General features: G+C 40.0%; 1 protein-coding gene across 1 annotated transcript in view; it reads left to right on the top strand.

The window, feature by feature from the left end:
- ZMIZ1 (zinc finger MIZ-type containing 1) overlaps positions 1–27,385 on the top strand; it is a 349,956-nt gene that overhangs the window by 186,987 nt on the left and 135,584 nt on the right. Inside the window, exons 4-5 of the mRNA XM_017806863.1 lie at positions 3,414–3,523; positions 20,890–21,003. Of these exons, the coding sequence (XP_017662352.1) occupies positions 3,464–3,523; positions 20,890–21,003 (174 nt within the window). The 5' untranslated portion in view covers positions 3,414–3,463. The remainder of the gene's footprint in view (positions 1–3,413; positions 3,524–20,889; positions 21,004–27,385) is intronic.

Raw genomic sequence — 27,385 nt, 5'->3', positions numbered from 1 at the left:
CTGAGAGAAAGATAAAGATGAGTCTTGCGGCGGTGAGGCGGGGAATTTCAAATACTGCGTGTTATGTCATTGTATGTGGTGAGGCTTCATGTGTACAATTTTGGCTGTTTGGTTCATGCATCAAATGTTTACTGTCCAGGGGAGTTAGTGAACTGAGGGGCTTCTCTTGACCAGAAGAGAATAAATGAGATTGGGCTGTGAAAGTAGCAAACTGTCAGCAGTAAAGGGCTGCTGGGTGTCCATCCATCCATGCTGTGTGGGGGAAGAGGCAGAGGGAGCCTGGCAGGGCAAGGATAGAGCTGTAGAGTGCTAGTGATGTGAGAACAAGTGGAATTGAGTATGGAAGTGAAAATACTTCTAGCTACTAGGCGAAGGGTGAGAGTCAGAGAGCACCTTTCAATGGGAGCAATTGGGTTTTAAAAGCAAAACTATTTTGGAGACTAAATTAGATCAGCTTATTACAGAAATTTATGGCCTGTCTGTGTGGGAGAACAGGGGATTGTGTTCCCAGTCCTGCCTCCAAGAGCCCTGTCGGGTTCCTGCTCAGTTATGTGAGTTACTTTTGTGCAGTCTGCCCTCTGCTTTTCCAGATGGGCTTTGAGAATTTATGCTGTGTGGGAGAAATGACAATTTGGACAAGTACAACAGTACAGTAGCTGTGATTCAGGTAGCTGATAGCAACTTTAGATTTTGTTTATGGTTAACTGGAGGGCAGGCAGTTGGGTTTGCATTACATGTACAATTCAAAAATCCATTACTTTCTTTAAGAAAAAAAAAAAAGGTGCCTTAGTTTGTATCTCTCCAAATATTTCAAGAGAAATCTATGTGCATGTATATATATTTGTTTTCAGCATGCCCTTCTCCATCTGTCCCGATGTTCAATTAAAACACAGATAATGTGTCCTGGCTTGTAAGATGGATCAGTGCTGAAGTGGTGTCATGTCTAGGCTAGCCTGATAAATACCTCTGCTGTCCACTGAGAGATTAAACTTCATGACTACTGAGGTCCATTTGGGGGTCTTACAGGCAGATAAAACTGTGTTACTGGCTTTTAATAAAATGTATCAATTTATATTTGCTGAAGGACCTTCGGATGGCATTTGCTGTTGAGAAGGTGGCAGTGGCATAATCAAAAGATAATACTTGTATGTGAAACTGGCTCTTCTGTTTCATAAGTATTATAATTTATTGACAGGAGTGCTTTATTGAACCCTCTTGTGTCTAGAGCGTGGAGGTGAGGAGCTTGAGCTGCTGTTATAAGACCTGTCTAGCAGAAAAGATTTCTTTCTCTGAGACTAATCCAGCAGAAGCCGTGGAAGAACGTTATCAGCTAGGTACAGAAATCTCAGGCGGCTTGGGTGTGTGGGATGCACACGGATGCTGTGGTCTGGAGTTTGTCTTGTTATGAGAGCCATGCAGTCAGGGTTCCCACCATGGGGAACACTCTTTTCCTCCAGGGGGTTGAGTAGTGCTGGAATTGTTTAACTGAAGAGATGTTGAGTCGTGTAACAGGAGTGGTGAGCAGCCAGCTTCTCTAATCGAACAACTATCTGAAAAATTTGCTGTCTCTTATGTGTATGGGGGGAGTGGAAAATAGTTTTGTCATGAACAGCTCTCTGAATAACAAATGGCTCAGTGCCCCTGAAGAGATTCATGAGACAGAGGTTTCTGTGTGAGTCTGGGACCTTGCTTGTGCTGGTATAGACTTCTATATAAATAGGGCATTTGGGTATATATTTCTGAATCTGTGTCCGCTCACTGTTCATTAAAGTAAGGATACAACTTCTTAGACTGTACCAGTCTGTCCAGTAAAAGGATATGGGAATTTTTAGGCAAACTTTTTTTTTCAAGTTTCAAATGTACAGTATGTACATTCTAATTTGCATTTTAGATGCCATGAAAGTGACTGAAACAGCAGAGTATACATATATATGTGTGAAACATCTCTGTGCCCTGGAGAAGTGAATTCTAGAAAAAAAGCACTTAAATCTGGTCAGCTTATTAGGTAGAGTCCAGAGTCCCATGCAGTTCTACTCAAGACATAAATAAGTAGTAAGTCACATTACAAACCATTCAGTAATATGAATTATGGATCGAAAGAGTTGAGTAGTTGTTGGTTTATGGTGTCTTTATGATCTGCTGTTCTGCCACTAAAGGAAAATCACAGGATAAGGCAAGAGAGGGGAAATGCAAACCATGCCCACACTGAGAGCCTTGCTTACACTTACTTGAACTTTCAGTGTCTCGTTCTTGGTCCAAGTTTGAGGGGCATTCTGGCCATCCCTGCCTTTCAGATCAGTAGAGCTGTTTGTGCCGTGGCCAACCCTTTACCTTAATCTGAAGGAAGGGATAAGAGAGAGGGAAATGGCGAATTTGGCAGGATGTGTGTGTGCGCTGAGTTAGCGCCTATCGCTTCCTCATCTCGCAGGCCTGGTTCTAGATTCCAGACATACACTGTTATCTTGACAAAGAGCCACTTAGGTGTGATCATGGGTGTGATGTAAAGCATGGCTCTGAAAAAGATTTAATGAGTATGTGGAGCAGGGCCCATCTCAATGGCACTGGTGTGTACCAAGCTGTGTCCACAAACATTGCTCGGCATGAGGAGCATCAGTGGTGGGCCCAGAGAACTGCGAGTTTGTCTTTAGATCATTATAACTTGCTGCCAGTTTTCATTTGATGATTTCATACAGCTGTAGCAACATGAATTAAAACTCCAAACACCACTCCGAGCCTTCATTTCCATTTTCTAGATTCTTTTTTTAAAGTCACAGGAAAGCTTTAATTTGCCTTTTTACAGAGGTTTTTTAGAAATGGACCTAAAGACTGCAGGACATGTTTTCCAGAAGTAACTAGTAGTTTGTTTGGCTATAGTTACCTTAAAGAACACAATTTTTCTAGAAGGCAGGAACTGCTCATCCCTTTGGTTTGAACGTCAGGCCTCTTCCATATATGCTGGCTTGTGCATCTGGCCATTAGTCATTTTGAAAGTCTGGGCTGAGTTGTGAATCCCAGTCCTTCCTGCACTGTCGTCTCAGCCATTTCAAGGGCTCATTAAATAGATCTGCTAGTTGGAGGAGAGTCCAAAGTGTACCCATTGCTTTTATTTTCAATACAGAAATCCAGATTCTTCACGACACACATTTTGTGCTATTTTTGGCTATGTAGTACTCTGCCATATCTGATTCATTTAATATTTATGGGACGTATTTTCTCTTAGAGGAAGATTAGGAAGAATCCCCATGCCCTTGTCCTTGCAAAGGCCAGGCTGTCATTGTTATTTGGATTACTATTATTTTATCTCCCAGTGTGCTCAGGGGTTTTTTGCAAGCGGCTCAGTTCAACTGTTAAGGTGGTAGAAGTGTATGTATGGACTATGCTCAGTGATCTTTACTGTCCTTTTTGTCTTGCAGATCGAGGGATTTTAATGGCTTTCAGGTAGAAGAAAGTGGAGACAATCAAAATGAATTCTATGGACAGGCACATACAGCAGACCAATGACCGGCTGCAGTGCATAAAACAGGTAAGCTGAAGGTGGAGGTCATTGCTGCAGATGAGTGTTGGGTATTGCATGGCAGGGTGTTGTGCATTACTGTTACCTACTGCTTAATGAACATCCTTGCCCTTTAGAGGGGAGGAGAGCAGTAGGAATGGGACATCAAGTCTCATGGAAGACAGGAACATCTGCTGCCGAGAGCTGGTGTATAAACCTCAAAAGTCAAACTTTCCCTTTCACCTTTCTAAGAAATCTTCAGCCTGGAGAGTCAACAAATCTGTCTCAGCTGGAAGCAGAGTGTTGCTAGTCCTGCCAGCTCTGTTCTGAAGGGGTCACAGCAGGCAGCCATCACACAAGTGCTCTGAGCACAGGAATCCACGATTTTGATGGGCCAGTTTTGATTTTAATCCAGTAGCTGACCTGAGACCTGCACTGCCTGGAGACTCAGAACCTGGACGGTTGGCATGGCTCCAAGTGCTCAGAGTGCTGCCTAATCAGTTTGCATGGAGATTGTAAAAACTTCTGTTTGCAAGGTGAAATTTTCAGAAGCATCTGTTTCTGAAGGGGCCTTATAATTCACTGAAAGGCAATGAGATCTAAGTCTCACTTACAGATTTCCTCACTGTAACTCTGCTTGCAAATGCTTTTATAACCAAGTGAATCTACAAAGGCAAGGATGGAACAGGCAGAGGCCATCTTTCCCTGCTTTACCCTTCTCAGTGAGCTTTGCTCTCTGGGGTTGCAGGCAGTGTATATTCTCCCCCCTACGTATGTTCTTACCCATGTTCAAGAATCCTAACAGAACTTTCATAGCAGTGGTCCTTTGTAGAGGAGGTGAGCAAGAGAATGGTTTCTCGTGTTGATAGTTCATGTGTTTATCCCTAAACCAATGCATGCATGCAGCATTCAGGCACGTAAATGCAAATTGCACACAGGTATTTTGAAGATCCCAGCTGGATCCAGGAGATGAGCTCCAAAGTTCATCTCTTCAGACTGGTTGAAATTTTCTGAATTACATTGGAAAAACAGAAATATGTTATTTCAGGCAATAATGTTCCCAAATCGTTTTTCCCTTTTGTCTGAGGAGTTTTCTCTGTCAGCTCAGGTCACAGCATATTTAGAGGCCAGAGTCCTGCTGTTTTAGTTTTTCATTTGTATTAACTAAGTTAAAAACCTACCTGCCTACTTGTGCTCTGGGACAGGTGCATATTGCTTCTTGAGGGAGTACAGCATTTCTCTGTTCATAGATTTGTGTTGTAGACACAAGCACCCTAAATCAAAGGAATTGATAAATGATAAATGTGGGAATGGTACTGTATCAGTCTAGATTTTTATACTTTTTTTTTTCTTTTATCTACAACTTCTTCCAGAGGGGCAGTGAAGGGGAAGGTGCTAATTTCCCCTTGGAAAGGGTGAGCAGTGATAGGACACAGGAAAATGGAATGAGGCTGTATCAGGGAAAGTTCAGACTGGACATTAGGAAGAGGTTCTTCACTGAGAAGGTGGTCAGTCACTGGAACAGGCCACCTAGGGAAGTGGTCACAACCAAGGCTGTCAGAGTTCAAGGAGCATCCAGATGATGCTCTTAGTTTTATGATTTAGTTCTTTGATGAGCAGGGAGGTGGACTTATTGATACTTACGGGTCCCTTCCAACTTCAGGTATTCTTTGATTCTGTGATTGTATGTTTCTCTTCTCTTAGCTTCATCAATCTCCATCCTTATGTTTTGCCAGCTTTGCCTAGATATTAGTGGAAGTTTATATTTTCTAGAATGTGTGGTGATGCAGAAATGTGTGGGGTTTTTACAAGTTTGGCCATGCAGATACTTTGGGTAATATAAAAAAAAATACAGCTCACACCTAACCCAGCTAATTTTTCTCTATATATTTCCTTTATATGAGAGGATTTCAGAATAAATCAAACAAAACCAGTTCATAAGTCAAAGAGCAGAAATAGGAATCTGTTCCTGCAGAATTGCTGGTCATAGTCCAGCCTTGATCTGTGGTGTCTCTCCCTCTTTCACCCCTCTATGATGAAAGTTAATGCATCTAATGGCCCTTTAGAGGCCTGAGGGAAATACGAATTTGGGGATTTCATACCACTTTCTTATGAACAGCTATCTGGTTCAGGAACAAGTGCCCTTGACTGGCACAAATTGGTGTCCTTTTTGGCCATCCTAGCCCATAGAATGAAAAATGAATGTTAAATTGCAGACCAATTTAACCTTCTAGCTGTAAGAACAGACCTTTACATCATGTGGAGACAAATGGAGGATGCCACTCTGTTCCTTTTTCTAGAACTGTTGGTTTCTGTACACAATTTATATTATTTTAATTAGATAAGAGAATATCATATTACACTTCTTACAGTTTTAGAGATATTTCTGCCTATATAAGGGGTACTCTGTCTGTTAAACCACTAGCTTCATTTATACAAAGCGCTGGTTTACATGTGCAGCTCGGATATTTCTTCAGTTATGAAGGCCAAGGGGGAGGGAGGAAGGTCAGACTGCCTAGCATTTGTGTAGCATTCTCTGTTTTGTTTGATCTGTCTGGAAGAAAGCTCAGGATTTTCTAGTGGACCCAGGGGCATGATTGTGTAGCTGCTCTGTTCTGTCAGAGTGCAAAGGATGCCTGATGAGGAGGTATCCTGCTTGGGAGTGCTTGTGAATTCATGGTTCCTCCATTCTGTTTAGGCCCAGTAAGAGGAGAGGGATATTCTTGTTTTTAACTCATGACAAAGTGTAGTTAACCAAGACAGTGGCTGAACACCAAAAATATGTCACAGAAAGCTTTTTTGTGAGAGTGGCAATATTTGTAGTTTTGTTGGAGAGGAATGACTGATTTTATTTCTTTTTAATATTTTGTTTTGTTGATGAAGGTAGCATCAAAACTGCTATTCACTTTTTCATAGTTCTAAAATCTGGTGCTGTTACCTTTGCCATAGTGGAGAAAGAGACAAACTTACTTTGACTAGATTTTTTTGAGGACATTCACCTGTCTGTCACAGGGTCATAAATTTGCAGCTTGGAGACATTTACCTTGTTCTTTGAGACAGGTCATTAGCTGGCAAAGTTAACATGGTAATAGAAAGAATAATTTCAATGAATTCACCCACTGAGAACTGGACTGCATACTGTTATGTATGTGTTGGTTTTGGGAGCAAAGCAGTACCTTGCATGGCCATGTAAATGTATCTTCACCAATTCTGGGATTTAACTGAAGGGTCAGACAAAAATCTGTCTGCCTTTTCTTCCTGGTCTCATCTTTTATCCGTTTTTCCCAGCCTGTGAACAAACAGTACAGCTGTTCTCCTGAAGGCACGTACACTTTTGGAATGGTTAACACAGCAGTGGTGTAGAGGGTGCACTGTTTTGGGGAGGAAAGCCATCCTTCCTTGGTGCCCAGCATCTGCATGTTTTATAACCTGGTTGGCAGCCAGTGGCTCATGCAGCCAGACTGAGAGCTGTCTGCCGCCCTTCTTACCCCTCACTCCAGCCCCAGAGAAATGCTATAAATGGTAATCCATGTGCCTCTTTAACTAGATCAGGTTTCAACACAGGGTCAGGACAGGCTTCTTTCTTCCCAGCTCTGTGACTTGTGAGACACCCACAATATCCTTGCTGACTTCTGTTCCAGGATCAAGGTTGTGTTTTACCTTCATCTTTTTTAGTGCTTTAAAGCTACAAACCCAAAACTTGTATATGATCAGCTAGTTAGGAAATGAAGTGTGTGTTAAGAAGTGTTCCAGAATAGATGAAAGGGCAAACCGAAGAGGTGGCTGTGTATTTATGCTTAAAAAAACCCCAGACTTCTGTGGAAGGCTGGAACAGCTTGTGTGGTCTCTTTGTAGCTTATTCCCTCAGTATTTGTAAGTGTATGTGCTTTAAAATCAAACATAGCTTTTTTGATGTACAGTAGAAAAAGCCAAAGTAACAGGCTTTCCTAATACATGCAATTAGTTTCTCATGGCACAGGAGACTCTTCAGGGTATGTTGAAGGAAGCTGGATCTTCAGGGTGCAGGCTTTTTTCTTTAACTCTGTCCATACAAACAAAAACACAGAATGATTTTTGTGCACAGTGAAGGTCTGATAGCCCCTGAGAAGTGCCCTATTTGAGGCTGCAATAATAATCTGTTTATGTTCTGAGTATCTGTGGCTCGGGTAGTTCTGGTATGATGTCCACCACGGAGCTTCAGGGCAGTAGGAGCTGGCTCAGATGGGCACAGAGCTGATTTTGAGAGCTTCCTTGCTGCCCAGGACCCAGGCACAGCCTTCTGAAGGAGCATAGAAAATCCCAAAAAGAATGGACTGGGTTTCTTAAACCATTCTTCATAACAGACCACAGGTGTGGCTTTAACCAAACACTGTCCATTGTTTTTGTAAGGTATTTTGTAAGCAAATACCAGGCAAAATCATTGAATTGGGTCACGTCTCTCTGTTCTTACCACTTGAAAAACTTATAGCTGTTTTAAATCTAGGGATTTCTACCTTTTGTGTTTCTGTTTCCTGTCAGTTTGTAAGGTTTCCTTATCTCTCTTCTGAAATTCTTGAAAAGAGGAAGAAAGAAAAAATCTTTCTATATTTAAATTACAAGAAAGCTGCCCCTTTTCTGAATGATTGTGTGATACCTTCCTGCCACGCTGAGCACAGTTATCAGACCCTGTACTAAAGCTGTGCTGAAATTTTAGTAACAGTTTAAGGGGAAGTAGGAAAAGGCTCTCTGGTGTCAGAAGTATTAGGTTGTGGTGGGAACAGGGGAAGTTGTTTCTGCTGCTTGTGTCACGGTACATCAGGACACATTGAGAAATATCATCAAATGATGCTGGATCACTCAGGCAACCCCACTTAATTGGAGGCACACGTCACACAGCTGATTTCTAGAAAAAGATTAGCATTTCTCCCCTCTTTCCTTCCAGAAAGCTTGCTGAATTGCTGCAGTTGCAAGGCTTTATAATGCCTACCCAGCCGTTCAGAGAGATATGCTAGAGGTTGTAATTGCTGTGCGGTTTTGTTGATATTTTCTTGCTCAAATTGGAAGCAAGCAGGCCTGTTTCTTTCATCATTCAGCAACTGGGTTTTTGGTCGCTTGCAATTCAGAGGAAAATAGAATTCTTTGTATATTTGCATAACTGTTTTTACGTGCTGAAATGTTTGAACTAATTCTTCTGCTCTTCAGTGTTATTGTTGCAGACTCATGTAAATGCTCAGCAGTCCTAAACATGTCATTTTTAGTATACTTTGGACTGGTTAACAAGGACTGCTGTGAAATTACAGCTGAAAAGATTTTAATAAAACTTCATGAAAATTTCACTCTTGAAGAACTTTGAAAATGAGAAGTATTCTTATGAAGAGCACGTTTATTTAGAATACACATTTTTTGGTTGTAGTCTAAAATGTTACAGGGGTTTTTAGCAGCTAAATATGAAATAACGTATAACAATAAGGCTAATGGTGAAAAAGACCTTTTCCATAAAAAGACATTTGATGGGCCTCAAGTCTTACAGTTCTTTGGTTGAATGGTCCAACAGTGCCGTGTTAGTAGCTGTATTTTTTTGGAGTTTTTTTTTCTGAGACCTATAGCCACAAATTCTTTTGTGCTCAGTCTGTTGGAATATTCCTCTGCTAGAGTTAAGTATGTGTAGGAAAAACTGACAGCAGACCAGCTTTCCTGGCTCCTCTAGTCCATTTAGAGACTTGTCAGTCAACATTCCTGCCCTATTAGATCCTGCATCCTTGTAGGGAAGCCACAAGGGAAAGAGCAAAGAGGCAATTTGCTAGAAGCACTTCTAGGGGTGTGGGGAAGAAAGCACCTTCTCGTTGTTTGCAGTATTTGGCTGGTTTGTTTATCTGACAAGATTCCAGTGTGAGGAATATAAGCCATCATATTGTGAGGTAGAATGGTAAAGTTGTGGTGGGCTCACTTCTCCCATTCCCAATTCTGTTGCTTGCTTTCCTGCAGCACCTGTCCTCAAGGGCCCTGGGCTATTAGTATTCTTGATATTAGTTTTGTTATTATTCTTAGTATTTCCATTTCAAAATGGAAGATACACATCTTAAACTTCCACTGAAGACCTCTAGTATCCACAATATTTGGTATAATTTTTTTTCTTTTCTGTGTAGCTAACTAATCTGGCCTGTTGTTTAAAACTGTCTTTTGGTAAATAAGAATGAATATGTGAAAATTCTAGAAATCTGTAAGTTGTATCCATGGTGTCACCTTGGTGTCAGATGAGCATAAGAAGTTGTTTTTGTCAGCAGCTGGATCAAACTGTGCAGTGAACATGTGACACATGTCTAGCTTCTGTCATGCCTTTTCTGGCTCTTCCTTCATACATGTGCACTTGCTACTCAAGTTCCTGCTCTTGTGTGCATTGGTGCAACAGCAAATCCATAGTGGGATGACTTACACAGTGTTTGCACATAAGGACCATTTACCTGTTCGTAAAAGCAGAAGGTATTTTCAAAAAACTTGTTTGCAGTGGTGATAGTACTGTTAATAGTAAGACCTTCAGCTATGCCGATCTCTACCATTGTCTCTTGAAGGAGATGTCTCCTCCCTGATGGTGTTCACTCCATATTGCTTCTGTAGCTTACACAAGAAGAGCCCTAAATGTTGTACAGGGGTGGATCACACAGCCACAGCCAGTGGCTGTGGGCGGTTTTGTAAGCACATGCAAATGAAAAAGATGGATGGGGAAGCATTTTTCCTTTTGACTTTGAAATATCTCAGTAATGTCTAGCTGGCTGGTAGGACCTGTGAGAATAGGTTACATGAATTTTGCATCTTCCACAGTGGTTATCAGTTTGTGTAGTGGCCATTTTTAAGTAGTCACCTTGAGATTTTAGCTCTGCAAAGATTAAGAGATTAAAATAATAAAGATTAAGTCAGTTGATTAAAAAGTGCTATAAAAAGCACAATGCAAGAAAGTAAATTACTCAAATGAGTAAAAAAAATTAACTGGGAAACAAAATAAGTCCAGCAACTGTGCTGCTGTTTGATTGGGTATAATGAAGACTTAGTTATTTTTCAAAATCAGTGAATTTATTCTCCTGAAATTTAGAAAATTAATAAGTGTATTTCTTTAAAATAAATTTTAAAAGTTTATACAGTACCTAAGTTGGAGGAATTGGTGCTTCCCCCCCTCCCTTGCCATCAGCTCACTTTATACTCTTGGGTGGTGTTATTTCTCTTTAAAGAATGCACTACTGACAATAATCTTCCAGTAAAGGGGATTATGTAATACTTTATTAATGTCTTTAAAACACCTTGATAAGGTAGGAACTGCATGAAAAAAAAGCACCAACCCCAACTTTTCATATGTACCTCAAATTATGAAATAGTCCATAACACAGAATTATTTATGTAGACACCCCACTTTGCCTGAATCCTTCACTTAATCTTCTACTGAAAGACATTGTGAAAGCAGATTTTTTTAAGGGTGACTTTTAAGCAAGTCTAGAACAAATAAGCCTATTTTCATCAATAAAAACCATTAAAAATTTAAGTATTATTCTAATAATTAAACATTATTCTAAATAGTGCAATAGTATTCTAACAAAGAGTATGGTTACTACTTTGAGAAAATTAACTCCTTGATTTGTCAACCTATTTAGGACTGAAACTACTGATTGAAAATCACAAGGGCATTAGAGGAGAAAGCTCTGGTATCATTGCAATGCCTGTTGGAATGATAAAGTTAAAGAAGCCTCAGCATTGTTGCTGTAGTCACATACAGGGACATCTCATGCTAGGATGATATGATAGGGAGATACTAATGGAAAATGGCTCGTTTCACTTGCCAAGAAGAGCAAGTGAACTGGTTAGGCAAACCAATTTCGTAATTCAGTTGAGCTGTATTTGCAAATTTAAAGATAGGCTGGAGCCTTGCATGACTGAGCACGGCCTTGGAGAAAGAGCAAACAGCTGTATCTTTGTCTTCTGGCTTTTAGCCTGTAAAATCACTGTTTGTGAGTGGTTGAGGAAAAATAATTCAGACCCCTCTTTTTACTTTCAGTCTTTATAAACCATACCGTTCCCGATGCTCTCAGCTGACATAGTAGCAGTCCAGGTGCTGCTGGTAAAAGAAGTATGAAGACTGGACAAACAATCGATAGGTTACTGTAAAGACATAGTGCCACTAGCATGCCCCATTTCCATCTTCAGTCAGATCTGGACCACAGCCTTTACACCTCTAAGTCACAGTTTTCTCTTGGGCAGGTGAGGGTGGGGTCGAACAGCAGTTTCCAATGAAAGAAGTTTAATTTTCTGCATGTTCCCTTATTTAACATAAAGTTTTATCTACGTATATCATAAATCTATGTACTGCAGTTTTGTAGATATGATAGGTACAGAGCAGGAAGATGTAATTCTGATCAGCAGATCTAGGGAGTGATTCTTATTTTAGCTCTTCTAGCTTCTGTGTATAGTACTTGAGGATCAGGATGTTTAATCTATCTCTAACACTTTTGTAAAACTAACAGACAAGCCAAGGTTGCAATATCTTTCCTTTGCTCCAGCATATTCACATAGATGTGCAATCTTCCTCACAGAGCTTGTATAGGAGAGTCAGGCAGCAGAACAAGGCTATTCAATTACCAGGCATTTACTTTTTCTGAAACCAGTACTGATTTATACACACACTTTATACTAAAAGTGTGTGAGAGAAGCATCAATGGAAATCTGTATTAGTTCACATTTTGTTCCCTTATAGCTCATAACAGGACAGCTTGGGTTTTTTGCAGTTCAGTGATGCTGGTATTTTTTATTTGTTCTTTTTCTCATGTGTTTAGCATGTGATCTTGCCCAGTGTTTTCTTCATGTTAAGAGTCTGCTGGTCTTTGCTCAGTATTTACTGTTTTATTTTGAAAAAGAAGCTGCAATGGACAAAGGGGGCAAAGGTGACTCCCTTTTGTTCTGTTTTTCATAAGTAGGCATGGCTAACATGGTTTTAATCTCTCTCTCAGTGTATCTAGTGCCTCTCAAAATGCGAGCTTAATAAAATATTTATAAAGCCTCCGATGGAATGAGCCATGTAAGTGCAAGATAATTCTATTAATTAGAGATCTCTCAATCTCACAAACACTAAATTGGGAGGGGGGGATTATCTGAATACAAAATGCACAGCTTGAGCCTTTTAATTTTTTTGATAAATAAAAGAATCTTTGATACTGAAAGGGACTGTAGAGAATTGAACTATCTGTAACCATATCCAGATAAACAAAAATCACACTCCCAGAAGACAGAAAATAGCTCAATACTCCCCTCTATGCTCTTATAAAAGAAAAAGACCATTTGTTTTGAATATTCATTGAAGATGAGTTTTTAATATACTGAGTATAGCTGCTTGTGGATAAGGCAAAGTGTGTGTAATCACAATTGACTTTAAAAAAATTAAAATAGAGAAACCACCTATTTTAGGTTACGTAATTTTCAATGTTTAAAGCATATCCTTGGTTAGTGTCCTGTATTTCTGTAACTCCCCCGAACTCCGTGGCAGCCAGTGGAGGGCATGCCAGGGAGAGAGAGAGTTCTTGATGGATGGGGATCTGGAGTAGAGACCTGTGCATAGGAGGAGGAGACAGGCCTGTGGTTGGGCTCACTCACAGAGCTTGCTCAGATTTTAAAGTACTAAAGGCTCTATTAATGTCTTAAAGCAAATGGCCTTGGCTGATTTGCAGGTCTTATGGTGCTGAATGAGCTATCAAATTTAAGTCTAGTGGGAACATACTTGTGCACTGAGTAATACACAGAGACCAGCCTTGTCTCCCCTCGGTTATGCTGTATCAAGGGCATCTGACGGGATCCTGTTTGCATTCTTAAGAGAGGTGATTAGTTTTTGTCTGGGAGCTGAACCCCTTTGCCCAACATGCAGGACCACCATAATTCTGCTTCTGGGTTATTTCAGTTGAAGGGCATGTAATCTCTTTCTGTTCTCTCTGCCCTTTCTCTTTCCAGGTCCCTTTCTTTCCTACTCCCCTCTTCACCCCCCTTCAGTACAACAGTGCGTTTTCATTACATGTGATTGCAGGCATGTCTGGATGAATATTAAGATAAACAAAAAATAGTGTGAATCTGCCAAAGCACCTAGTCACAAAATCCTGTCTCGAGGATCAGAGTCAGATATACACCAGAGTTAGAAAAGTCGTGTAGGCATGGGTCTGCTCCTTCATCAGCCATTATCAATTGGTTTTGTTCCAAAGGAACTATGGTTACTGCATTTACAGTTTTGAGCATCCTTATTTTTATATAAAAATTTCTATAGCTACAGCATGGTTTGTTTTGTTATTAAATTCCTAGATTTTAAAACCATATGAGAATTTTAGTTTCCATTGTTGTGGAGAAAGGCTTGAAAACCTGCATCCTCGCAGCTGAAAATGGCAAGCAGATCCTGTGAACTTCAGAGTTGTATACATGTGCATTTCAAATGTCATGAGCTCTATGCAAAGTTTATGTCATCTGAATATCTGGCTTATCATTTGGAAAAGATGGGCTTGGTACTGAGTTTTATATCACTTGAAATTCTGGACCTGTTGCAAAGTTTTGAGAACACATAGATTAACCTGTTGTCTAAACTTGGCTGACATCTGAGGATTAACCCAAGAGTAAATATGTACAATATCAGAACAATAAAAGTCAGTTTTTCCTTTCAACACCTTTCTTTTTATGCACTGTGTTTTATGGAGAATAATGAGGAATATTAAAAACACAAATATTTCTCTAGGTTTAAATAACTGAAAGTACTATTATTTTTAAAAAAGGAGGATGTTTTGAGGCAGGACTATTTATGCTATATTAACTGTGTCTTCCTCTTAAATTGATGGTATAGCTCCACCTTTGGGAGAAGTTTCATGATGCGTTTAATCCAAAGCAGCTGCTGAGAGCAGGGTCCTGGTAGCTTCCAAGCCCTACCTTTTGTTTGCTGCCACTTCCTTTGAGTCAGGTCTAATGATTGTGTGGTCACGTGATTGTGGGGAGCCTCACTGTAAGTGATGACTGAAAGTCAGCATTTGGGGGGTTAGTTCATGGTCAGAACAGCAAGTGTGGTCTGAGGCACTGAAAGTGGTGGAAGTACGTGGTTTGGCAAAGAATCTCTCGGGGCAGCTTGCCATGAGGCTAAGCATTATCAAGGAAATGTATCCTTAGTTTTAGGTCAACTTCAGTCTAGCACTGGTATGAAAAAATTATGTGCTGTAACCTGTGCCCATTCCTATGGGCACCTGAATGGCCTGCTGCTGGAGCAGCTCACACTGCTGCTGCATCCCCCACTAGTGCCCTGGTTCAAGGACCAGTGCAGCTCAAATTGTTATGTAGGATGGGGCTAGTTCACCATGCAGCCATGTGTCCTCTTGTGCTGTGCAGGAGAACAGGAGGAGAAGGCAGAGCCATGGGAGACAGGAGCCTGTCAGGGCTGGCAGCCACCACTGCTCGCATTAGCTGGCAGTGCTTGAGGAACAGCAGCCCAAGCTTTCTGTCCTGCAGGAGAGCAGCTGCCTCCTGGATTTAGTTTCCCCAATTGCTGTACCAGAATGCTTGCCAAGCGTGCAGCCTTGCCACATGGTGTGCAGGAACGGGTTAATTCCAGAGCAAAGAAAAGGCTACCTACCATCTCTCTGTGTTTTCTTTTTCTGTGCACTGAAAAGCTCCCTGTGTTGCCAGTGTTTTCTGTCGCTAATGCAAAATTCCCAGACTCGCTGATTAGTGAAGCTAGACAGTAGACAGGGTCCAAGTGGCTAACCATGTGAGAAATTCAGTGACTGTAGGCTACTGTTAATTAACCTAGAATCTAGCAACATGGCACAGTGTCTGTGTGATAAGTTATATTATCTTCAGCAGTTCAATTAAATCAAGGAGTGAGACACAGAGCAGACGTAACTCGGCAAAACAAACAGACAACTTGAGTCAGCCTTCATAATTTGCTGCGACATCACGTAAATAAATGCAGTAACTTGTTTAGCATAGTTAAGCAGTTTGCTGCTCAAAAACTTATTTGCATGACATCTCATTCTGAATAGGTTAAGTTGTGGCAAATTAGGTCTGTGCCTTCAGTCTAATGTATTCCACAGAAAAGAGGAAAAAAATCCTTCACCAGAGATGTCATTTGTAAATTGAAAATCTACATTTGTTTTCTATAGTAACAAACTGGAACATATGGATTTCGTGTTTAAATGATTCACTTTCCATACCATTGCTGTCATGTTAGCATTTCTTGATGTGTGTGAGATAATGTTAAGCCTCTGTAATTGCTCTTAATTTTGACTAATATTCTTCCATTACTTACTAGACTGCTCTAAGATACACAAGTGTACATGTGGGTTGCAGTCTTCTATATTTAGAGGAGATAAGGCTGTTGTCCTTGCCATGTTTCAATGTGGATAATTGGTTTCTGTCTCTAAAATCATATTGAGTCTTTGGTTGCAGGAAGTGGTTTGCACCCACTTTGGTGTGGGTGTGATGACTGATAGTACTCAATTGTGCTTTAGTATCCTTCTAAAAAATAAGATCTTTATTATATACGCTTGTTTAACTTATAGCGGTCTGAATTCATATGTGGAATGAAGGTTATATTTTTGGGCCCATTGCAGAGTTTTTATTGCATGTTAAGACTTTTTGATCACTGTTTGATGGGAAGGGAGTAACATTTCAGGTGGTGGCTGTACTTTGAAGTGTTTGGACCAAAATTGCCAAGTGTCAGCTGTTGTGTGTAACTCTCAATGTGAGTGTTGTTGTTGTCCTCACTCCAGGCAACTACAGGGCAGTAAACCATGGAACAGGCGCACAGGCAGTTGCTGCAAAATCTGATGAATTTGTGACCTAATGTACCTGCATCCTCTGCCTCACAAATTTGTATGTCCTCACAAACTTACAAAGATAGTCTGTTCTTTACGTAAATGGAGCGTTTAAGCCAGAGGTGGTCACAAGCAGCAGTAGATGTTCCCATCTTCCCTGGAATCCCCCCCCCTGCCAAATGTCAGCCCAGTCCTCGGAAGAGGGGTTTGGTGGTACAGTTCGCTCTTCTTGGACATAGTAAAATGGAGAGTGTAGTGGGTTTCTGTGGCTGGGTTTTGGTAGCGGGGAGGGCTACAGGGGTGGCTTCTGTTAGAAGCTGCCAGAAGCTTCCCCTGTCCCATGGAGCCGATGCCAGCCGGCTCCAGGATGGACTTCCTGCCGCTGGCCAAGGCTGAGCCAATTAGGAGTAACAGTAACACCTCTGTAATAACATATTTAAGAAAAGAAGATTGTTGCACAGAAGAAATGCCAGCCAGGGAAGAGTGGAGTGAGAACATGGGAATAACAAAGTAGACACCAAGACCAGTGCAGAAGGAGGGGCAGGAGGTGTTCCAGGTGCTGGAGCTGAGGCCCTGTAGCCCGTGGTGCAGACCATGGGGGAGCAGCTGTGCCCCTGCAGCCCATGGAGGAGCCCATCCTGGAGCAGGTGGATGCATGAAAGAAGCTGTGACCCCGTGGGAGGCCCAGGATTGAACGGGGTCCTGCTGGAGACCTGCGTCCCGTGGAGAGGGAAGCCCACGCTGGAGCAGGTTTTTCCCGGGTAGGACTTGTGGCCCCTGTGGGGGACCCACGTCATTACAGCTCATTCATGAAGGACTGCACCCCATGGAGGAGTGACCCACAGGACAGCAGTTTGGGAAGAGCTGCTGCCCGAGGGATGGACTCACGCTGGAGAGGTCCATCAAGGACTGTGTCCCGTGGGAGGGACCCCACAGGAGCAGGGGAAGGACTCCTCTCTCTGAGCAGCAGCAGAAACAACAAGTGACCACAACCCCCATTCCCTGTCCCCCTGCACTGCTGGGGGGGAGGAGGGAGAACGTGGAAGGAAGGAGGGATGGGGGGAAGGTGTTTTTTAAGACTGTTTTATTTCTCACTCTTTGGCTCTTATCCTGTTAGTAATAAATATAAGTACTATCCCCCCTTTGAGTCTTGTTTTGCCCGTGAAGGTAATCAGTCACTGACCTCTCCCAGCCCTTATCTCTAGTCATGAAATCTTAGCTGGTTTTTTTTTTTTTCTTTCTCTCTCCTCCAGTTGCAGAGAGAGAGTGAGTGAGCAGCTTTAGTGGGTACCTGGTATCTGGCCAGGGTCAACCCTGACAAAAATCTTCTGCTGTTTTCTCTATTCCGCAAACCAGACCGTTCATTGAAGAGCTACAAAGAACACAAGATTCCTTAGATCTAAAATAAATGACTCTGAGAGACTGTCCCTTCAGAGGGGGTCCCTTGTTATCCCTGCAATGATGATACACTCACATGCATCAAGTACTTCTGTGATTTCCATTCAGGCTAAGGGAATATTAGGTTTGGGGTGTTATAAATTATTAGACTGAAAATCTTCTAAATTTTTTCCATTATAGAAATTGTTATGTTTCACTAATAGCCTTCTAAAAAGCAAATGATACTGAAAGCAATCTGGTAAATAACTCCTTTGTTCAGTTAATTGGCTTTGTTCATCTCTGCTTCAGATTTTATTCATACAAATTCTCTCCACTTATTGAAAACATGACTGCTTGTAAGCATGGTGGTGTTAGGTGGCCCTTCAGTAGTAGCTTTGAAGATAAACCAAGATGTGTCATAGCCAGATCCGGCTCATTGTCACTTTTTTCTAAACCATCTACTAATGAGGTGATTTTTTTTCCCCCTTGTTTACATGAAGCACAGTTTCAGACTAGACTCTTCAGGCACATGCCTTGCTTCTGTCAAAATGCTGCCAATAATTTCAGTTGAAGAGGATAGAGCTATGCATGGGAAATGCTTCACAACAAAGCTGATGGATGGATCTGGCATAAGCTTTGTTTTGTACTTCTGTTCTTGGATCGAGAGCTGAGAAAATCTCTTTAATTTCCTGTTCAATGAATATAGTAGATGTAATATACTTCTCAGGCAGGCTTTTTGTTGTGAGGATGTGAATGACGTTGGGGCTTTTTTGCCACAGGTACAGTGTTTAAGTTGTCAATAAATAAAAATCACAGTAGGCATTCGGAATGTCTTCTTGCAAAACTTAGGAAAGGAATTGTACCTGCCTTCATGCTTTGATTCGTGCTGGATCTTCTCCTTGTTTTCCACAAAAATAACCTTGCCCTCTGTAATGTGAAAAAGAAAAGCTGGAAAAGAACCTTAATTTAAAATCATTAAATCTGAGAAATATATCCCAGACAGGGCTGCATGAGACATTGCAAGAAGTGTCCCTGCAGGACTGGCTTTTCTCTCATCCCATAACCTACTCAAATCCACTCCACAGAGGCAGAATCCACTGGTATTCTGACAACTTTTTCTTATGCTTTATTTGGGGGTTTTTTAGCCTATAATGGAACTAACAGAATTGCTTATCTTGCCCAATGAGTTTCTAAATGAGTTTCAGTTGGGTAGTTGCATTTAAGAAGTCAGGATTTCAGTATCCCCTCTGTATTTAAGTGGGTTATGATACTGTGCCTCAGGGCTCAGTTGTGATGCAGTGAAATAACTTTATGGAAGGTTACAGAACAAACAGTTACACCAAGTCATTGAGGTCACCCCTGCTTTGGCACAGGCAAGTAGAAGGAGCAGTATTCACTGAGAGATTTGATGTCAGGCAGTCAGGTGGGAGGTTTAAATGAAACCTTCAAAAAGGCATCCTTTTACCTTTTACATGTACGATTCATAACCCAAACTGCTGGCTCTTCATGGGACCTTTTTTTTTTCAAGAAGCCTTAAAATATGACTTCTTAAATTTATTTACTTGGATTCTTCTCTTTAATTTGTATGCACAACAGGTTGACTCCTCCAACAATTAGATGATCAGCTGGCAAAGAAATGTCATTCTGAAATGCAGCCCAGCTAAAGCTGTCACTGAATGGTAGTGTGAGCTGTAGTCCATGTTGGTAGAGCAGAGGATGAAAACTGCACTGCACAATGCCTGTGTGATTTTTCAAATTCTGCTATTGTTTTAAAAATCCATGCCCCACATGTCAGTCATCTCTTGTCAAAACAAGGCCTCTGACCAAGAGCCTTCATTGAATAAGAATTATTCAACGTAATGTGATCCAGAAGCTCACAAACCAGGAACTTCTCAAACGTGGCATGGGAGGAATTATTTTTTTCTTTCATTTGTCTTGAAGTTAATATATGCAGCTTCTCAGGCATGAGCGGATGAGGGGAGGAAAAAATAGGTTGTGAACATTATAGTTTATCCAAATGCTTAGGAATGAGTAGTCATGTTTTCCCAAATTATGCAACTGATTCAAAAATAATGATATATTTTAAAAATTATGCCTTTGGGATTTATGCCTTCTGGATAAAACGCTCATATCATTTTCATGTTTTTCTCAGCAATTCCAAGAATTATAAAACTACTATTTAAAAAGATACCAACAATTCATAAATATTCTCTTTTCTTCTTGTTTCTGGAGTTTTCACTGAAATGTCTAGCGTCACCAGAACTGGAGAATTTAGTAGCAATATAACTGATGTAAATTGAATTCCTTCTTCCCTGTGCCCTCCCTCTGCTCCTGCTAAAATGTTGGAATACTTTGGTAATGTAGACAGTGAGGGATAACAGTGGGAATAATGGTATCAGGTAAGTTTACTAAATGCCTCTAAAACCAGGACTACAGGTTGTTCAGTACAAAGGCAGAGATTAATGTGACAGTTAAAAAAATTCCTTTGCCCACTCAAATTTTAGAACAAAACTAGATTTTTTTTTCTCTCTCAAAATCCTGCCACCCTCTTCAGGAAGGGTAGGGTTCCACTCTGAAATTTCTATGTGCCTTCCATGCATGTGAAAACACTTCAAGTCTTGGCAGTATCCCACCACACTTTAGTTAAGAAATAATCCTCCATTTTTCATCATCCTGAAGTTGATCAGCCAAATTGCTCATGATGATATGTTGCAAGGAACTGAAACCAAAGCTCCTAGAAGGGATCAGTATAGTAAATGTGCTTTTCCCTGTCACTGTCATATTTGCCTCATCAACAGGCAGCAAAGATTGAATTGTTGACTATTGGAAGGTATGGCTGTGCTGGCATTTTCCCACAGTGGGGTGTTAGCCCACAGCAAAGACACTGATCATAAGACTGAAATTTTGCTCAGTTTGGGCTTGGACAGTTTTGATTTCCAAGTAGAATCCATTATGATTTGCAGGTAGGAGAGGTGGTGCTATGGAGGAAAGAATTTGGGGAGCTCTGGTATTTCAGCTACAGCTTGCCTCTAATTAATGAGTTCATGTCAGAAGACTGTGTTAACAAGAATGAAGTAGGATTTTCCGCATTCACAGTGCAATTTAAAGTCTTGCTTTCAAATTACACGGTGTTCCTATTTTCCAACCTTTGCAATAATGTGATGTAGGAAGGAACATGGGAGCCCTTGTGTGTGTTATTTACCGCGTTGCTTTGTCTTCCCTTTCCAGCACTTACAGAACCCGGCAAACTTCCATAATGCAGCAACAGAGCTCCTGGACTGGTGCGGAGACCCCAGAGCCTTCCAGAGGCCGTTTGAGCAGAGCCTGATGGGTTGTTTGACGGTATGTCCACTCCACTGTGATGGTGGTTCCCGTTCTGGTTGTGGTTTATACTGTGTGCAATCTGTCGTGGCCGAGGGAACTTGATTTTCAGAGTCTGTGTTTTGTGGGATTTTTTTTCATTTTACCCTAAACAAATGAAGCCGGACCCTAACAACGGTTTATTTGACTCCATCGCTTAACAGGAAGCACGATGCAGTAACAAGAAGCTAAAGCATAAAAGGAATAAACCTTTTTAGTTAGATTACTTAAAAATGCACAGGCTAGGTTACTTGTTATGCACATACAACATTTATTTCATAGTTAGAAATTGCTAAGTGAGCCATGTTCTTATGAAGTTAATGGACTTTTCAGGTATTTATTTTCCTTTGGCATTTTTGGTAGGACTGAAGAACTTGTCTTATATTCTAAGTAAGCTGTGCTTTCAGCTAAACGGCGTTACTGACATGCCTGTTCAGCTTACTTTGTTACGTATATTGACCGCAGGTCTAATCCTGACATACTAATTCCAACAGTTTTATTGATTTCAGTGCTTTTCTTTACATTCAGTTTTTATTAAGACCACTGTAGTTCCTAAAGCAACTTCATTATAATGCATTAAAATACGTATTTGTGTGCACACAACAGCATTTTTTGTTTTGAAAATTTTATTTCCCGCACACCCAGCAGCAGCAGTCCAAAATTGTTACATGGAGTCAAGACTTTAGAAGAATTAAATTGTGACTGGAGCAGGAGTGTTCAAAAGCCTCACTGCAATTTGCCAAACAAGTTGATATAAATAAATAGTCACAAAGGAAAGCGAAATTCTAAAATGATTAATGAAGCAACCATCATCATATTTTTTGGAGGGAAGAAGTGTGTGGATTATTTTCATGCACTACATAGCTGATATATGTAAAGCAGACACTAAGACTGAGACTTAGTTGCCAGAAATCCAAATGTTAAGGAATGGCTCCATCTTAATGTGCTCCGGTGTATAGCATCCCTCAGATTTCTATGTCAAAAAATTCAGAATAAATGCAGTGATATAAGGAGGTGCATATCATTCTGCCAGTCAGAGAACGAATGAAATAAAGTTAAAATGTTAATATTTTTCAAAGATAAGATATTTAACAATTCTGTTTGAAGTAAAAGTTATCTGTAACATCAATTATGAGGAAAAGATCATAATATCCGATATGACCATACCTATATTTTATTTACACTTTTTAAAAATTTTGCTAGCATTTTTCAGGGTAGTATTTGGGAAAGGAGACATTCACCTCAAGTATAATTAGGCATCCTGTGCACAGTATTTTTCTGCAGCCCCCTGCTAGAACAGTGTAAATCTGACCTGCAACTTCCTTGCTGTTTCAACCTTTTCTTTCTACGTAAGCAGATCTGCAGCCCTGCCCAAGTGCAGGGTCAAAATAAGGTCTGACTGCCAGTGATTCACTCTGTTCACAGAGTGTACAGAAAGTGAGCAGGAAAAGCTCCATGAAAACTAGTGAGGTAAAACAGACAATACCTTGTTTACAGTGTATTGAAATGAAAATACTATCTTTCTTCTGACAAGAAGGAAAGAAAAAAATCTTACTATCTAAATACCGTTAATATTTGAACCTCATGTATTGCTTTGCTTCATAGTTCTCCCTGAAATATGAACAGGGTGGTGTGTCCCCCTTTCCCAAGCTTGTTGTGGGAGAGAACTATCTGCAGTGTAGGACTGACTGGCAGCAGCATCTTTATCACATTTTGTAATCTCATTATATTCCTGACAAGGAAATAACACAGGAACTTAACTAGGTGGCTTGTTCTGTTTTAGATAAATACATGGGATTTGCAGAACGCATATAAACTGTGATGAGTATGTTTCTTGTTCTTAATTTCAAAATTCCTCTAGGGAATATATTCTTTAATTTCTCACTATGGACATCCCTCTTCCTGCTTCCCTTCAAACAGGCTTAACTGCGTGGTTGTACTCCAAGAAGTTGGTACTTCCTGTATCTTCTAATAGAATAGCAGTGCGGTGGGCAAAGTCTCCTTTGTTTTATTTTATTTTCATTTTACTCCTAACAAGAATTCTTTCTATCTGAGTTTGCACGTATGTAATTTCTTTCTGTAAGGTATATTTTCAGGCTTGTTGTTCTCTTACAGGAAAATGGGTTTATGTATTTTATTTAACAAACATGATAGAACTCCAGCCTGTTTCCAGAGAAATTATTAAGAAAGTTGCAAATAAGTAAAAGACAGCTGAAATACTGGAATATCATGAGTAACTTTAACAGCTTGCTTAGATGCCTGTCCTATACTACCAGGTACAAGTTTTCTTTAATGCTGAATAGGTTTATCAGTGTCCTTCTTTGTGAGGATTATGCTAAAAGAAAAATTAAAAATCAGTATGAAAGTGTGTTCAACCACTGAAACAGGATTATTGTTTTATTTTGCCAGTCTTTAAAATGAGCTTCAAAACCAAATTCCCTTAACAATTCCATATATTTGGATATACTTTTTAAAGCAAGTAATCTCTCCAATCACTACAACATTTGAGCTGGGTGGTTTCAAAAGGCATTTAATTTGGAAATTCTACAAATACTAAAAATTCTTGCTTGCTTATAAGGCTTCCCTTCTGTAGTATTCAGAATATTTTTTTTTATTTTTTATGACATTCTGTTCTGTTAACTCTCTGACCAGGGAAAAAGTGGTATGCTAAACTGTCCTGGAACCATCAAGGGATATGAAATCATCATGTCCTATGAGTGGATAACACAATATATACTAATCCAAATTGAAACATATTAATATGTCGTGACTGCAGAAGGACAAGCTCTCTCAGAAATGTTCAGGCTATCCATTCACACACTGGAAAGTTCAAATGCATCAGGTGTAATGACAGAGCATCAAAACCGATCTGTTTTCTTATGAATAACCAATTAAATGGTACCTCTGGTATAACAACTCTTTGCATCATTTAAGTCTTATCTGTAGTCTTTTGCAAAAAATTAACCAGTTCAATTTAATCCTATTAATAAAAGAAAAATATGCTCACAGTCTCGAAATTATGCTTTAAGAGCTGGTTCCTAAAAGTTGTTCTGTTTACCCAACATCTTGGTGTCGGGACTGTAAGTAATGTCTGGTTCACTTAATAACACCTGTATGTTTTTATTCCTGTTGCCTGCATCTTACACACCCTGGATAGATGCAGAAGTTTGATCTTAGGAATATTCTGCCTGGGCATTAGCAGAAAAGCTTCCACCTTCATTTATGGAATTGCTGGATTTGATAATACACACACACACACACACACACACACATATATATATATAGGCTGTTATAGAAGGTTTTCTTAAATGCCAGCACTTAGGGAAATCTCGATGACTTGAAAGTTTCATGCATTAGCTAAACAGGAAGTGTTGAACAACAGTATGTGTCTAGTGTTTGGTTTTCCTTGGTCATTTTTTTTCTCTTTTAGAATAATATGTGCACAGTAAACATACTGGCTATTAGCAGTAGATAGCTTGATATTACTGGAGCTACACTTGCTACTATGGGCTCCAGTGATGTTGTATGCAGCATAACAGGAGTGATTTTTCTTATCTCAAGAACAAACTCAGGATTTGTTACAGCAGCTAAGGTATGTAAACTTCATTTAACTAGTTAAATACTTTGTGTTTGTTATATAGGATCCTTTAAATGATTGCTGTTTTAGAGGTGAAATAATTTCTGTTTATGATAAGGAAATTAGGCTAATGCTGTCAAGGCCTACAAATAAAACTGGAGTAATTCTCAGTAATTTGCAGTGCAATCAAAGAGAAAAGGTTTAGGGTACACAGGTGAGCCAATGGCTTGTGCTATAAAAGGAAAATATTTTTCCATGAACTAAGCCCTAAAAGCTGAGCCCACTTTTGGCCAAAACGTCTGTGACTGCATATGCATTGTCATTATGTTCAAACAGTTCTAGCAGACACCAATTCTAGAGCTTAACTTTTTGTACTTACCCATTACAGGAAATCACCAAAGTGAGTGCGTAATAAAAGTTTATAAAGAAAACACATTTCAACAGATAAATAAAAAGTCAAGGATAGAGTGGTAAGCTTTGAATCTGTTTCGTTCCTTGCAAGCTACAAGCTACAGAAAGGTTCCCTTAAACAGCTGTTACTGAAGTCATGCAAATGAATTATGATCTTTCTCAGAGACAATAAAAGCTCTTCTGACTGGCCAAGAAAAACTAGGTGTTATTTTTCAACAGTAGTTATTTTCAAATCAAATACAACAGTCTGTAGGCCAGAAACTAAATTATAATTGAAATCATTGATTCTATAAATTATTGAAACTGCAATGGATATGGTGCTCTTTGGTATGTAATATTACTTCTTGCATAGTGTTATGGCGAGCTAATTAAAACAGCCTCCATTTTCCACAAACCAGATATAGCTGTGTTTTCATTAACAATTTCTGATTCTAGCACTAGATTACATTATGGCAAGGCTGATAGTCTTGATAAATTTAAGGCTATCATTCTCTAAAAATGTACTGTATATGGCATTACCTTATGGTCTCCTGAAAGAAACAGGTTCAGTTATACACAGCAGTTGAAAAAAAATAAACCTATTTCGGTTGGACAAGGTTGTTTCATCTGTTTCTGCCTCTTCTCAGGTCCACTCTAGTCTCGTCCCATGGGTCTGCTCTTGCGAAGCAGTTTAACATGTAAATGATCTTCCTGGAGGCATTGGCTAACATTTGTGTTGGTGCTGCAGCAGAAATGGAAATGAGGGGACAGCTGAGAGCAGAATGGACAGATTTACAGACTTGTCTTCAGTGAACGACAGTAAAGGCACTGCCTTGTTCTCTTCCTGTGCTTTAGCGTTACAAGGCACCGAGTTTATTGTTCTTTAGGGCTCTTCAGTGTGTCCAACAAAGAAATAAAAGGGTGAGAGAAGCAGAGCTCTGTGCAGTTCCTCTGTAACTGTACCTAGGGGCTTAGTCTAAGAAATTAAAATCCAGCACTACAACAGTTTTGGACAGTGGGAGGAATTCAGGTATGCGAGGTGTGTTTACCTGAGCTGACTCCTGGTCAAAGCACTGCATGTAACAGAGTTTCTCTAGTGAAAGTTGTGGTCTCTGACCACTGTGGTTAGGATCTGTGTCTCTCTTTGCATCCAAAAGATGGCACTTCCTACCCCAGTTTGTCCACAAAAAACTGTGTTGAAATAGTTATTAAAAAAGCCTCCCCCCATCTTAAATGTTCTAGATTTTCCTCTCCAGATGTTAAGTCTACCTCAATCATCAAATGTGTGAAACTCCACCTGTGTTTGTGAGAGAAATATTTCTTTTTAAATTAAAAAAATAACACACAAAGCTGTAGTCCTAGCTGTACTCTGTTTAAGGGTTATGAATTACACTTAAATTTGTTGTGCTGCTTGTACTTCTTACTAGATCTCTGTACTGCTGATGAGAGTTGCTGAAATAACAATCATCTGTGATAAACTGCTATAATTTCATGTTTTAGTGATACTGATACCTGGTACAATAATCTTTCGAATTGCATTTCTCTTTAGGAAATCCTAGAATTGAGACTTGAGATTTTTTTAGATCATTTTAAGGGAAAAAAGATATTTGTTCAGTTTTCATGATACAGAAATCTATTTTAGCTTGTCTGATACGTTGTGGAAAAGATAATTGATTTTAAAAATACATATATACTAAAAAAAGTAAAAAAATACAAGAATGGCATCTTTGAGTAATGTAAAGCTTCCACAACAGGATGCCTCAGACTGCAAAAGCAACAAGTCGAGCTAATGCTAATATGTTCACAAGGTGTCTGCTGCTGCATTGACTTCACACTTGCCTGGGTTCATTCTGTTTAATGCAGAAAAGTATGTAATGAAAAATCAACATGTGACATTCAAAAAATCAGATTTCAAATCAGATTGAGATCTGAACATGTGTAATTACAGATGGAAGAGTTGGTTCAGCATCTCTCTACCCAGGAAATGGGAGGTTGCAGTGCCCACAAGAGCCCTGGAAATATTGCATTTAGTCTTTGTATCCAAGGCCTCCAGAGCAGAAAGTTCACGTGGAAGAAATTCTGTTTCCGTCATCCTCTCCATGCATCTGTCAAGCACACGGCTTTGTGTTTCCAGTGCATCACAGCACGCCAGGGCTGTGTACGTGCTGTACCATCAGAGTACAACCAGCAGGCACAGAACACTCTGCTTCAGAGCAGCTCATAGTGCTACCAAATAGCTCACTCAGTATTGTTCGTTGTCCTATGACCTCATGGTGGTCTAAAGCCCTTTTACCTTAATTTTGTTAGTCAAGCAATGGATTATTTTACAGCCTTAAAATATTTGTTTGAGATGTGCTGCTATCCAAAGTAAAATGCTTTTGGAATTCCCTTATCATT

The sequence above is a fragment of the Lepidothrix coronata genome, unplaced genomic scaffold (assembly GCF_001604755.1).
Source record: "Lepidothrix coronata isolate B3197 unplaced genomic scaffold, Lepidothrix_coronata-1.0 Scaffold17, whole genome shotgun sequence".
NCBI classification, from domain to species: Eukaryota; Metazoa; Chordata; class Aves; order Passeriformes; family Pipridae; genus Lepidothrix; species Lepidothrix coronata.
This window is presented reverse-complemented; position numbering and strand designations above follow the sequence as displayed.